Consider the following 15,249-nt stretch of genomic DNA (forward strand, 5'->3'; position numbering starts at 1 on the left):
CCGCTGGCTGCAGATGGCACGCGGTGACTGTTACCATTCATCTGCTCCACCTACTGTCTGTCTGACTATGGTCACGTAACCAACGGTGGTTTTTGCGCTCGAACGTAACGTCTGGACGAACTACGCTCAGAGCAAGCTAGCTCTCCGACTTTCTTATGCTCAAATGCAGCACGATTCATGGGGGGCCTAGAGAAAGCCGGCTTTTTATAATCGTGGGGGGAAATAGCGTCTGCTTGGGTGATTGGGGAGCTGAGGGGGTAAGTAGCGTGCGGAATGAACATAAACAGAGAATTAAATAACACACACTCTGTGAATATGAGGAACTCAACAGTAGGCAGAGAGAATGGTGTGCTTATGTGGTAGTAAAGTACTAAAAATGAATGTGCTAAAAGTGTAGGGACATCCCTGTTGAATATTTCGATTAAATACGACGTAAGTACAGTTGTGATCATAATTTATTTTATCTATTTCTTCTTCTGCTTGATTGGAGCCCAGCAGGACATCGCTGAAGAGGCAGACCCAGAGGCTCATGGCGGCATAGCCTCAACAACGAAATAGAGCAAGTCGACAGAAATTTGACTTGGCCACATGTCAAGGCGGATGGCGAGCAATTCCATTCCATTACGTTAAGTTTCTGGACCGAGCGGGAATCCAACCAGTCCTTCTCATCATGGCCATACTAAAGGGATAGGAGCTTTTTAAGGGCGTTTGACGAGTTTTGTAGGCGTTTCAATGCAGAAGTTTCAGGGACAATTCAGAGGTCTCAGGAGCCTTTAAGGGGTGTTACAATAAGTTTCAGGAGCGTTTCAATGCATTTCAGAAAGAAATTAAACCCCTGAGTTAAGAACGCTTCGGTGACGTTTGATAGCACAGATGTAAAGTAGTGTAGTGGCAAAGCTGAAGACCGTGAATCTCAAGATCCTGGTATTGAATATTGGTGTTGCGGGGGTACACTTTTTTATTTTGAAATCAAAACATTTTCAAAAATGGATTGAAGTGCACTTCCAGTAAAACTGAAGAGGCATTGGATGTTCATTTTCGAATGATAATTAGATGGTAACAAACTGTTTGGACAGTAGTGCGAATTCAAGTTCCAATCTGTTCATATCAGAGTGCAGATTTTTTACCGTGTAGGATTAGGATGATTTTTCATTTCAAGAACGCTCCAAGGGTTTTCATGGTCGTTTCAGGGGGCTTCCAGAAAACTCTCAAGGGCATTTCAGTAGCGTTTCAAGGGGTTTCAATAATTTACCAAAGGAGTCTCAGAAGTTTAAGCACGTTTAGGGGTATTTCTAAAATATTTCGGTAATTTCGAGAGCATTTCAATAGTGTGAGGCACCCCAGAAACCCACTAGATATGGAACTAGATATTCCTACAGGGTTGTCTGAAGGAAATTAGTACTGAATCCTGAAGGCGGTCTGTGAGATGGAATGCCTAAATCTTAGATGGAGGCCCAATGCACCAAACACTGATAATGCAAGCGGTAAGATTTGAACAAAGCTATCTGTAGGAATTCTTCACATGAAATAAAATCACAAACATTTTTTTTCAATTTCCATTTCTCTTTCTTTTTTTTATTGAAACCTAAACTCTACCCGCAACTGTACTCGATAAAATTGCTTACAAAACTGACTCCTCCAACGCCATCACATGCTCAGCAACCTATCTTTCGTCATTCTCCCGTTCGTTCGTGTATGCGCTCGGATGACACGCACACAAACGTACCACGCGGATGCTCGTCTCTCTCGTTTTCGGATTCGATAGAAACGTCTCTGCGACGCGGCTTGCTGTTATGTACCTAATTCCACTCTCTAGTGAAACACTGATATAAATTCTAACTATTATTTTTCGTTACAACTAAATCGTTTCAAACAAATTACAAAACCGTTATATAATCTGATATCGAAGAATTTAATTTATTAAGATTGTTTCCTACACTATCCACTGAATTTCCGACAATAGTTTTTCACGTGTTTAAAAATATATTCTTCCAGGATGTCACAAGAAACCACAACAAAACAACTTCTTTATTTTTCCAAAAATGTCCTTTAATTGGCGGAGCCTGCTTTTTCTTTTTTCTTACTCACTCTCCTAAACATTCACGAGAAAGAGCGAGATGAATGAGGAGGCAAGCTGGGTATTAGCGTGGTTCAAAAAATCGTTTTTGCTCCACACCGCTTATACGATTCATAACCAGATTCTAAGTCTTCTCCCAAAAAATGAGCTGATTTGGTTGAAAATTGAGAGTGCACAAGCCCTTCAAAGTTTGTATGGGAATTACTATGGCAAAAGGACATTTTTCATATAATTGACCGTAGCATTTCCCCAAGTGCCCTAGCGTGTTAGTTGACCTTTGGTACTCCAAGGCTACTTTATCAGTTACATATTTGTCGAAGACCACATTCAAATCGGACGCCTCATAAATTAGTTATCGAGTTTTATCAACCAAATCAGCTCATTTTTTGGGAGAAGGCTTAGAATCTGGTTATGAATCAAATAGGGAATCGCGCCACTTGGGCGGTGGTTCTATATTCGTCTGTTTTCCACTATAACTCTGTCAAATTTGAACCGATTGGCACAACTTTTGGAATGTGGTGTGATAGGTATAGTATCTACCCGTGTACAACATTTCAAGTCAATTGGTTCAAAATTGACAGAGTTATAGTGGCAAACAGACGAATATAGAACCACCGCCCAAGTGGCGCGATACCCTAAGCGGTGTGGAGCAAAAATGATTTTTTAAAACACGCTACTTGATATCTGTTCCCTTACTAAGCATATACGCTCCCATTTTCATTCTACTTACAACAAAGGATTGAAGTGCCGTTTGTTTTGTTTCTTATTTTTGTGGTTTTTGTTGGAAGTCAGCAGAAATGGTAACAAAAACACAAAATCAATCGGCGCTGTAATCACTATGTTTTCGAATAGGATAAATTTGGAAGCGTAAGATTACTAAGGACATGATGAGTCCATTTTCCTCAACAATTTAAATGATAATTTCTCAGAGTTTTGTGGAAAAAACCTCCATGAATTTTTCAATAACATCCGAACATTTTTCCGACAGGTGGTAGGATTTCGTCAGGGTGCCAGTGTCGCGCGCGTTTGCATCGGTGGTTCGATTTTTCTCTTTCTATTTTGAATTCCGAAGTGAGCATTTCGACGGCGGTGAGTCTGCGGTGGACGCGTCGTGGATCGAGCCCGTTTCGAATTTTTCGCTTTCCGTCGTGCTAGTTCCCAATACACTTTTATTTGATAATAAATATTTTCTTTCATTTTTTGCATTTACTCAAAAGAGTGAAAAGTGTTAGTTCGGGCTCGCCGGTCGAAAAAAATCCGGGCGCCGACAAGTGAGTCGCGTTCAGTGTATATCTGTGTGAAATAGACTAGAGGTTTCTGCTCCCTAGTGGAGTGGAGACGCGCGATAGAATTTTCTTTTTGACTAGTTTTTGCGTCGAAAAGTGGTCGGTTGTTAACGGCGGTTTGTGTATATTGATTAAGGTGGCCCGCACTTATATGAAAAACAAAAATTTTGAAAAATGCCAAGTCTTACCTCCTAAATCAGTTGTTTTGAACTCCCAGAGCTACGTTCAAAATTTGAGCAAAATCGGTTGAGCCTAAGGGGGCGCTCAAAACGCTTGAAGTTTGTATGGGAAAACTTGGCCAAATGTATGCAGAAATTTTAAGTTTTCTAATTTTGCCGCTAGGTGGCGCTGTAAGCGTTCAATAATCAAACCCTTTGGTATTATTGTAGGTGACTATATGCCAAACAACTTTGTCAAAGACCGCGAAGTGATCCAACGCCTGTGAAAAAAGTTATACCCTAGGTAAAGTGAGGATGAACTTTATTGTTGTTTTTCCAATACATGTAAAGGAATAATATCAATAATGAAATCTCAATACTTTGCCTCACTTTGCCTAGGGTATAACTTTTTTCACAGCCGTCGGATCACTTCGCGGTCTTCGACAAAGTTCTTTGGCATATAGTCACCTACAATAATGCCAAAGAGTTTGATTATTGAACGCTTACAGCGCCACCTAGCGGCAAAATTCGAAAACTTAAAATTTCTGCATATATTTGGCCAAGTTTTCCCATACAAACTTCAAGCGTTTTGAGCGCTTCCTTAGGCTCAACCGATTTTGCTCAAATTTTGAACGTAGCTTCTGGGAGTTCAAAACAACTGATTACGGAGATAAGACTTAACATTTTTCGAAATTTTTGTTTTTCATATAAGTGTGGGCCACCCTAATATTGATCCATTGCCAAATCATATCACCAACCATAGGTGACTCCCGGACTGACAATGTACCTTACATACTAACAAAAAAAGCCCTTCCTGAGACAAACGTGGAGATGCAGCGATTCGCGGTCTTTATAACAACGTTTGTCTTACTAACATTCCCTCCCATCCTCGATGACCGTAAGGACGTGGCCGGTGCCGTTATTGACCCTCTTAAAGTTGAGAGCTCTCGAACTGTGTACATTGAGAATAGTAAGCTAGTCCCAAGCCCTATTCATTGGTTTCTTGTGCAATTTCGATTGTTCTGGTCAATCACGGAGTAGCAACTACGAATTGTGCGGTCATCTATGCTCATGCTCATGCTCAGCATCCGAACATTTTTCCGACTGTTTTTTTTTTTCATGCGCTTCTTCCAAGTAAACTACTTACCAAAATATACGTTCCTAATCCTTACTTTCCTTGTGCATTAAGGTCACCTTTTCAGAAGCATTGGTAAATGATTCGACAGAGACTCGAAAATCTTTTCTAAAGTGAAATAAGTATTGTCTTGAGAATAGTTTACTTATGGTAAACTGCGTAGACTCTAAGGTGGAGAGGGAGGCTGTGTAGGAACGCAAGTCTACTAGGCGAGAATGTGAGTTCTGAGATGACCAAACACTAATCTAAGTAAAAATTGGACAGCGTTTTGCCGAGAATTCCATTTTAATAGTTTTGTATATACACTGGAACCTATTTTTATGCACATGGCTGGGACTGCATAAATTAAAAAAGGCATAAAAAGAGGGAAATTTATGCATAGAATATGTTTGGGCTTTAATTAGAGAATCTAGTTTGCAAGAACAGGTCTTGCTCCTGGGCAGTTGAAGTGGGGCTAAGGGGGTTTCCAGAAAGTTCCCAGAGAGCCCAAAAAGGGGGTTCCAAGGGGCTTTAGGGACGTTTTAGGGGATTGTTTCGGGGGATTTGAGGAGCCTTTTAAGGGTGTTCTGTCAAGATTTTTTGGTGTTTTTTATGGGATTACAGGAAATTCTGGGGTATTTCAATAGTAATAAGTGGTTTCCAGGGGCGTTCCAAGGGGCTTAAGGGGCAATTCAAGGGAGATCAGGAGTCTTTAAAGGGCGTTGAAAGAGGTTTGAGGGGCGTTTTAAGGTATTTCAGAGTCTGCTATGAAACTTCCTGAAATGCCTAAAAAATCTCCCTTAAAAATGAAATGTTCTGAAACCCCCCTTAAACCCCCTCGGACCCCACGTAACGCACCTGACAGGCTCCAAACGCCCCGAAAACGTAGCGCTTTCGTAACGCCTCCTAATTCTGCAGAAAATGCTCTGAAACGTCCTGAAATGCCTCCAAAATACCTGTTAAACCCCCTCGGACCCCATGTAACGCACCTGAGAAGTTCCGATTACCCCGAAAACTTCTCCGTAACGCTTCCATAACGCCTCTGAATCGCGCCGAAATGTTCTGAAACATCCTGAAATGCTTCAAAAAACTCTCTTAACCAAAACCCCTATAAATGCCTCTGTAACCGCGGCGGAGTTTGGGAGACCGACGGAGTGTTTGGGATCGTTCTTTCACTTCACTAACCGACACGACACGTTTTACTTGGGACGGACTACTGCGAAGATTTATTGCGACGGACGAAATGGATACAGACGTGTGTTCTGTTCTGTGGTTTATTACAACTGATTCGATTTTGGTTTGCATATAGCATTATATGGAAATTCAGTAGAAAGAGAATCTAAAAGGCCTATCCGAACGTAGATCAAAATCGGATTTCTCTCACTAGCCGAAGGCTAGTGATAAGGAAGACTGATATCTGGCTATTATGACCTTGACATTGGAATAACAGAGATCGATAGTGCTATCACTTAAATTTAGTACAGAGAGTATCAGAGAAATATTGAAATTGGGAGATAAATTTCTACTTAGCTCTAGGGTGGCTCCAACATATGCCGGCCCCTGTTGAAAGGTCGTACCTTTCAACCGACTTTCCTGATGCGGATGCTGAGAGAGGGCTGCTCGTTGACCTCAATCGTCTTCGGGGTTTCTCGTCGCAACTCGGGAGACTCGCCGGTCTGTTTTGGTTCCGCTGCTTCTACACACCGCAGGTCAGCGACCTCGATGTTGGTAAACACCTCGCACGTCGTCTGGGTCAACGACCATCGGTGGTGGTGGTATTGTTCGCTTCGGACGATAACTTGTTGGCTGGTGTGACGTCATCGGGAGTTCTTTCGTTGCGGCGCACTCGAGGGTCGATTGGGTTGTTTCGTGGTTCATCTCGCAGTCATTGGGTTGGGCGTACTCAATGGTTACCCATCGGAGCAGCCATCGAAGCCGCAGCACATGCCGGAGTACAAACATTCCATTATTTTTTTTGAAAATTCGTTAAATTACAATACTTACAGGGTACGGAGGCCCTAAGGCCTCCGATCGTTGCGCAGCACTAGTGTACTGCGATCGGTGATTCGTCTGGGTTGGTCCCAGCTGTGCCAGCTGGTTCGGTTGTGGGTTGACGGATGGGAAGCACGCAGATCTTGGCGATTCCACGTCGATATTCTCCATCGGCTGTCCGGACGTCTACGACCCGGATGTTGCCATCGTCCCCACGAAAAATGTTGGAGATCCTTCCGTACTTCCACTTCAGGGGCGGAAGGTCGTCTTCTTTCAGGAGAACCATCGTTCCTTCAGCGACGTTGTCCCGCACGCGAGTCCACCTAGTGCGCGGGTGGAGGCCAGAGAGGTAGTCGGTTGACCACCGCTTCCAGATTCGCCGGAGGAGCTCTTGGTTTTCTTGGTAGCGATCTAGTCTGGTTCGGGGTACCTCGGAGAGGTCGGGTTCGGGGAAGCAGGTAAGCGGACGGTGAACGAGGAAGTGGCCTGGTGTTAACACTTCCAAGTCGTTCGGATCGGTCGATAGCGGCGTCAAAGGCCGCGAATTTAGACACGCTTCGATGCGGGTCAGCAGAATGGCGAATTCGTCCTGAGAGAGGACGGAGTTCCCGACGGTCCGACGAAAGTGCTGTTTGAAGGACTTCACAGCCGCCTCCCACAACCCGCCAAAGTTTGGGCTGCGTGGCGGAATGAACTTGAAGATGATGCCTTCATCTGCGCAGCGGTCGACTACTTCACCTTGGTGTTGCTGAGAGCGAAACTGCTTGGCCAGTTCCTTCAACTCCCGCGCTGCTCCTCTGAAGTTTGTGGCATTGTCGCACTCTATGAGGCTCGGCTTTCCTCTTCGAGCAATAAACCGATGCAACGCTGCTATGAACGCCGCAGTGGAGAGGTCGTAGACTAGCTCTACATGAACTGCCTTGGTTACAAGGCACACGAAGATGGCTACGAAACACTTTATGGGAGGTGCTTTCCTGGTTTTACGGTACTGGAACGGTCCACAGAGGTCTACCCCGGTATTGATGAAGGGCAATGTCGGAGTAACTCTCTCTGGCGGCAAATCTCCCATGAGCTGCTCGAGATTGCGAGGGCGGCATCGAAAGCAACTTACGCAGGAGTGGACTACACTTCTGGCTAGATCTCGCAGACGAAGTGGCCAAAACTTCTCCCGGACGCATGACGCAAGTAGCTGAGGTCCGGCGTGTAGATTCTTGAGGTGGTAGTACGATACGATAGACGTTGTTAGAGGATGTCGTGCGGGCAGAATGATGGGATGCTTTCGACATTTGGAGATGGCCGCATTCCTGAGCCGGCCACGAAGTCGGAGGATGCCGTCGACGAGAATTGGGGCGAGAGTACGTAGATCAGAGTTTGAATCAACCTGACCGTGTTTTGCTACAGCTGCGAGGTCCTTGGCAAAGGTTTCGTGTTGCGCTAGTCGAACTAGGTTGTCGGTGGCTTCCGCGAGCTCCGACGTCTGGAGGAACCCGGTCCGCCGGTTAGAGCGATTGCAAGGCTTGCTGTTATGGTAGAAGCGACGAAGAAGAGCAACGATACGAACGACCGCTGGAAATGACGATCGGATGGAGAAGATTTCGTTTGGAGGGTGTACCTGCACCGGAAGCGATACTGCTCTTTCTTCAAGGAGTTCAGGCGGTATGTCGACGGAGGGTTGCGGAGTTAATGGCGGCCAGAACCTTGACGGTTGGCTCAACCATGGCGGGCCATTCCACCACGATGCGGTTTCTTGTAGCTGTGCAGGATACATGCCGCGGGAAATTATATCCGCAGGATTTTCGATGCCAGGAACATGCGCCCAAATGCCGCTGGTGGTGAGATGCTGCACTTCAGACACTCGATTCGCAATGAAAGTTTTCCACCGCGAAGGTGTCGAACGCAGCCAGTGCAAGGTGATCATCGAGTCTGTCCAAAAGATCGATTTGGCGTTCAGCGCTGTACTGCTTTGGACCTTGTGATAGAGGTGACTTAGCAGAAGTGCCGACGAGAGTTCCAACCTAGGCAAGCAGATGCGCTTCTGCTTCTTCGAGTCGCCGAGGGGTGCCACCTTGGATTTGGCGGCTAGCAGGCGAACGGCGATCGATCCGTCAGTCGAAACGGTTCTCAAATAGAGGCAGGCTCCGTATGCCTTCTCAGAAGCGTCGCAGAACCCGTGCACTTCAATCGATACGAGAACGGAGGCAGGCGCCGCCCATCTTGGAATGCTGATTGTAGCTAATCCGTCTAGACTGTTACGAAACTCCAACCAATGCTGTTGCTCGGATTCGCCTAGCGGGTCGTCCCAGTTCTTGGAGGAGCGCCAGAGTGTTTGAACGAAGAGTTTGGCGAGTACTACGACCGGCCCGATCAATCCAAGAGGGTCGTAGAGTCGCGCCGTGTCCGATAAAACGATTCGTCGAGATATTGGTCCATCCTCAGACCACTTGGGTACGGAATAACGGAATTCGTCATCCATTGGCTGCCATTGCAACCCTAGCGTTTTGATCGGAGCAGAAGGAGATTCCAGCGAAAGTGTAGTTCGTTCATCGCGAAGTGCTACCGGTATTTTGGAGAGAATAGCTGGCGAATTCGAGGTCCATTTCCGCAAGCTCATACCGGCGGAATTAAGCAACTGTAGAAGCTGCTCACAGGCTTCTTTACCTTCGTCCTCGTCGTCAACACCGGTCAGCATGTCGTCCATGTAGAAGTCCTTGGCTAGGATCAACGAGGCGAGAGGAAATTCGTCGGAACCATCAATGGACAATTGCTGAAGGCACTTCGTTGCCAAATAGGGGGCGGATGCGGTGCGTAGAGGTTGCGAGGGTGAATCACGGAATCACAGGATTCGCTGCAAAGGGTAGTCCGCAGGGTTTACACGGATCTGGCGGAACATTTTTTCGATGTCCGCAATAATGACAAATCGGTGCATCCGAAAGCGCAAAATGATTGCCAGCAGGTCGTCTTGGATGACTGGGCCAACCATCAGCGCTTGGTTCAAGGAGATTCCGCTATCTGTGGGGCAGGAAGCATCGAATACTACCCGCAATTTCGTGGTGGTACTGTCAGCCTTTTCAACGCCGTGGTGCGGTAGATAGTACGACGTACAGTTCGCCAAAGCTGCATCGTCGCACACTTCCCGCATGTGGTTAAGCTGGTGGTATTCATCGATGAAGGCTGAGTACGAGGACATCAACTTGGGATTGACTAGCAGCCGACGTTCGAGAGCGAGGAATCTTCGAGCAGCAATCTCTTTCGAGTTTCCTAACTGGTTGAGAACCAGTGGGCGCTTGGGAAGGGTGACTACAAAGCGACCCGATTGGTCGCGAAAGACAGTGGCGGCGAAGTGCTCTTCACACTTGGATTCCTCCACCGAATGAGTGCTGTTGCTCCAGCAGGATTCGATTTCCCAAAACCGAGAAAGCTGTTCGTTGAGAGATTCTGCACTGGGACATGAGCGAGCTTCGGAGTACCTTCGGATGCTTGGTTGGAACCGACCTTCCCGGATGCTACCCAACCAAAGACGGTGTTCTGCAGGATCGGCCTTTCAGGTCCCAGTTTGATGAAACCTTCAAGCAGCAGGTCGTAGTACATCTCCATTCCTATGAGGAGATCGATGGGTCCGGGTTCATGGAACTGAGGGTCAGCTAAGGTGAGATTCGAGGGGATGTTCCATGGCGAAGTGTCGATGCATCTGACCGGCATCTCTCTGGTTATCTTCTTCAAGACGTGACACCGAGCATCAGCGACGAAATCCGAGCAGCGAGAACCCATCCGAACGAGGACAGCGTGGTATGAAACGACGATAGAATTACCCACACCTCCGATTTCTTGGCGATCGGAGTGGCGAGGTAACTGGAGTTTCTGGACGAGATTTTCAGTAACCAGGCTGAGTTGAGAAGCGGAGTCCAAGAGCGCTCGGGCCCAATGATGGTGTCCGTGATTGTCGAAGATCTTGATGACAGCAGTCTGCAGCAACACAGTGGCAGGAACAGTACGGGAACTTCCGACGAGAGTGGTGGAGACGAGAGTAGAGGCGTTGGCTGACGGCGATTGTGCTTCCGCTGACGGCGGAGTTCGAGAGTGTGAGGGTTGGTTCGATGGGCATGTTTGGTTGCCCAAGGGTGACGACGACGATTGCGAACTGACAGCGGAAGTGGGTGGTTTTGTCGGGGTGGACGAACGATCTTGCGATTGTTGGTGGAGCATGGTGTGGTGCTTCAGGCTACATACTCTGCATGCACTGGAAGAGCAATTTCTAAGTAGGTGGGAGGAGGAGAAACAGTTGATGCAGAGGTTTTTCTTCTTGACCTGCTCGAAACGTTGGGCGACTGACAACTTCTGGAACACCTCGCACTTGAAGGGAGAGTGGGACGGTTTCGAACAGAACGGGCACGCACCAGCTGACGGACTAACTGTAGTAACGGTGTGGACTGTATTTATTTTGGATTTCTGTGACCGGAACGATTCCGGTTTAGCGGGTTCGAACGAGCGAGACTTCGACGGTGGCAGCGATTGCAGCACCGTAAGATGAGTACGAAGAAACTGGATTAGATCTTCGTATTTGGGAACCTCTGTTGATCGGTGATGAGCTTCCCACTGCTTAAGTGTGGACGGATCCAGTCGGCTACAGACCATGTGTGCCAGCAACACACTCCATCCTTTCGTTGGAATGCCCATCTTGTCAATCATGCACAGGTTTCGCTCGAAATCATCAACCAGGTGCATAAGAGACTCGTAGCACTCTCTCTTCATAGGCTCGATCGCGAATAGGGAATCAATGTAGGTTTTCACGACTAACTTCTTGTTGTCGAATCGCCTTTCCAACAAGGTCCAAGCGACAGAATAATTGGCAGCAGTGTGCTCGACGGATTCGATAACCCTTTTAGCGTCTTTGGAAAGGGAAGCAACAAGATACGATAGCTTATCGATAGACGATAGCTGGGGGTTCGAGTCTATGAGAGATTTGAAAGTATCTCGGAACGTAATCCATTCCGAAACGCACCCAGAGAATGTTGGGAGTTTAACTTCTGGGAGCTTGATACGAGAGAAGGCGTTTTCGGTAACATTTACACTGCCTCTGGAGGTAGAGGGGACAATTGCTTGCGTTCCTGCGGAAAATTTGCGAAGTTCTCTAGTGAGAAAACTGTGGACCCGTACAAAATCGTTTTCGAACCCCTGTCGAATGACGCGATTGGCTTCTTCCGTAACTCTCATGCCTTCTTCATCCGTTTCGAGCCTATCGCTTTCATCGCCGTACAGCTCAATTTTTAATCGATTGGCCTGAAAGTCACTGTACAAAGCCTCCGCTCGTTGCTTCCATCCTTCGAGCTGTCCTCTATCGCGCTCAGCCGTAAAATTCTCCACAAAATGCTTCAAATTGGTCATGGTGTCCAAGTAGAACCGCTCTTGGCGGGAAAGTGTCCTCAAGCTCGGCGACATTTTCCACACCTGGACGATCGAAATCAATCGCTCAACTCCTCACATATGCTCAAAACGAAACCACCGACCAATTTGAAAGCCAGAGCACCTAGCTACCAACCAAAAACGCTCACCCAGGATGAAAGCAACGAAGCAATAGCCACTATCAGTTTTCTCGCAAATAAAATATCAACTCGTCAACCAAAGAACCCTTCTACTCACAGTAGCGTGGCGATCTGACGCCGTTGACCGACGTCCTATTGTCCGGTGCAGCACAATGCAGACCCAAGCCAAGCCGGCGTGGTTTGCTTGCACAATGGGGACCACGTTGGAAACACGTTGGATTGCAGCTTCTCGGGAATCGCAGCTTATCCTCGAACGACACTAACGAGATCGATGTTAATTAACGATCGATCTTACGCGCACTGTAATTATGCTGCTCTAGGGCAGGCAATCTTCGCAATTTCATTTGCAGAAATAGTCACTGTTCGTCACTGTACGACGTCACGTGACGTGCGGTATATGTTCACTCCTCGATAGTACACCGAACCGCGAATCGAATTGTCCGAATCGATTACCGTTTTTTCGAGAGGCACTAAACGGTTGATCCGGCTCGACCAGGACCAAAAATGTAACCGCGGCGGAGTTTGGGAGACCGACGGAGTGTTTGGGATCGTTCTTTCACTTCACTAACCGACACGACACGTTTTACTTGGGACGGACTACTGCGAAGATTTATTGCGACGGACGAAATGGATACAGACGTGTGTTCTGTTCTGTGGTTTATTACAACTGATTCGATTTTGGTTTGCATATAGCATTATATGGAAATTCAGTAGAAAGAGAATCTAAAAGGCCTATCCGAACGTAGATCAAAATCGGATTTCTCTCACTAGCCGAAGGCTAGTGATAAGGAAGACTGATATCTGGCTATTATGACCTTGACATTGGAATAACAGAGATCGATAGTGCTATCACTTAAATTTAGTACAGAGAGTATCAGAGAAATATTGAAATTGGGAGATAAATTTCTACTTAGCTCTAGGGTGGCTCCAACAGCCTCCTTAACTCCTCTGAAATCAGCCTTAAATGCTCTGAGACTTCCTGATATGACTCCGAAACCCCCTTAAGACCCACTCGGACCCTATGTAACGCACATGAGACCTTCGGAAACACCCAAAAATGAACCTGTAACCTTCCTTTCTCTCCTCTGCAAACATTCCTTGGCCGCTGTTGCAATAGTTCCCGTCAATATTAAATATTCTTATGCACAATATTGGTTCTGAATAGCTTTCCTTCTTTTTATGCAGGGCATAAAACAAGGTGCATAAATTAAAAGTGCATAAAAATAACATGCATAAAAAGAGGTTTTAGTGTACTCTGATTTATTATCAGAAGAGCAAATAAGAAACTATCACAGACATTGCGTTGCGTGATTACGACGTATTTCGTAGCTTGCATACTGAAAGTTGTAATAATAAAAACTTCAATATTCTTATTCCAACTACTTATCTTATGGAAACCTATTTGGGGAAAAAATGCTAACCAATCGGAGGTTGAAGTAGAAAAGGCATGGAATTTCCATTGCCGGTCACGCCCATCTTCTCTGTTACGTGAATAGGGAACGATGTGATGGCACCAACTTTACGAGGGCCCCGTGAATCACCGACACCACCGACACCTTCAAGGTCCTAAAATCATCGGATTGAATAGAATAGCGTACTTCGTACACGATCAGTTCATAGCTCAACCGATCATTTTCCAACAACGAACTTTAAACATTTTAACCACAACATTTTATTTTTTTTTTGCAAAATAAGGAACGGCCTAGTAATCAGCGTTTGTTTTCCCTTCGTGCTGGGAGTCCACATTTGCTTAGTGCCATGGGTCGACGTCAGTGCTGTCAAGGTAAAATCAGAGCTGGTTACTCAAGATTTGTAGATCTTAGTGCCCCATATGTAGGTAAACCTCCACAGAAATAACTTCAAATGATATTTTCACGATTGTTTTCTATAATAATTGCCTTCTTGCAGGTATTTCCACAGAGAACAGACGTTTAAGCTCGAATAAAAATACGTCGAAACCGTGTGTAAAGGATTTAAGTGTACCTCAACGCCACCAGCGGAGACTGCTCCACTTATAAAGTCGATTTGACCCCACGATGGCAGTGTTCATCGTTAAAATACACTAGCCCACAAAGCGACACGAGCGCCAAACGTCCAAAAACGGCGAGCACTGGAAACAAATATGACAACACAACAATGTAAGTGATGGGACGCTAGCGCCGCGCAACGGGAGCATAACCACATACTCTGAAATGACCGTTACAAAGTTTTACACAAGGCAGAAAGCGAAGATAGACGTCTGTTCTCTGTGGTATTTCTTCTGAGACATCAGCAATAATCTTCTAAAGATTCCTCCAAAAATCGTTTTAGAATTTATTTCCTTTTCTATACTACACTTTTCTACATGATTACCTCCAGGGAAACCACCACAAATTTCTTGAGGAGTTCTTTCAAGATTTATTATTTTTTTCCGAATTATTTTTTATAAAAAGGAAATTCTCGCAGAATTTCCTAGAACGATTCAAGCAAGGTTCGTTCAGAAATTCTTCCTAGCATTCCTTGATCGTAGGATTAGGAAATTACAAAAGCTGCAGTGCCAGGAAAAAAATGACGGAGATTCTGAGATTATTTCAGAGATTTATTTAAAAATTCCTCTAGGGGTTTGCTTTAGAAATGCAATTTTTTTTCCTGGAGTTCTTTCAAGAATTATTGCTAAAATTTCCCCAGACTTTCCTTGGGTCTTATACCACATATTCAGAGATTCTTCAAGGCATTTATTTTGAAGTTTTACTAGAAAATTCCCAAGAGATTCTGAAAGATCCTCCAGAGGTTTCTCCAGAAGTTCCTGCAAGTATTCCTCCAGGGATTGCTTAGGGTTGATTGTGTCCTCACTGCAGATATTTTTTACATCTTTTCCGGTGATGCTTTAGAAATTTCTCCAAAGACTCTCTCAGCAATTCCAACATAAATTACACTAGCATTAATTCCTTGAGAATTTTCGGAGAATTTGTCAAGAAGTCCTTCTTTGAATACCTGCAGAGGGTTCTCATATTCTTCCAAGTATTCTTTCATTCTGTCAAAAAAATCATGTTTTCAAATGATTTCATTCAGAAGTTCTCTATTTTTTTTCTCCAGGATGTCA

At 45.6% G+C, this 15,249-nt stretch overlaps 1 protein-coding gene across 1 annotated transcript; it reads right to left on the reverse strand.

Annotated features, from left to right (window-relative positions):
- Nucleotides 1-6,679: 6,679 nt before the first annotated feature.
- On the reverse strand, nucleotides 6,680-12,063 carry LOC134286911 (uncharacterized). The gene is made up of 3 exons (XM_062848607.1): nucleotides 10,120-12,063; nucleotides 9,500-10,045; nucleotides 6,680-9,400 (listed from the first exon to the last, which is right to left on the reverse strand). The coding sequence occupies exons 1-3, from the start codon at nucleotides 12,061-12,063 to the stop codon at nucleotides 6,680-6,682; spliced, it is 5,211 nt and encodes a 1,736-aa protein (XP_062704591.1).
- Between the last annotated feature and the right edge of the window lie 3,186 nt (nucleotides 12,064-15,249).

This window comes from Aedes albopictus, chromosome 2, assembly GCF_035046485.1.
Source record: "Aedes albopictus strain Foshan chromosome 2, AalbF5, whole genome shotgun sequence".
NCBI classification, from domain to species: domain Eukaryota; kingdom Metazoa; phylum Arthropoda; class Insecta; order Diptera; family Culicidae; genus Aedes; species Aedes albopictus.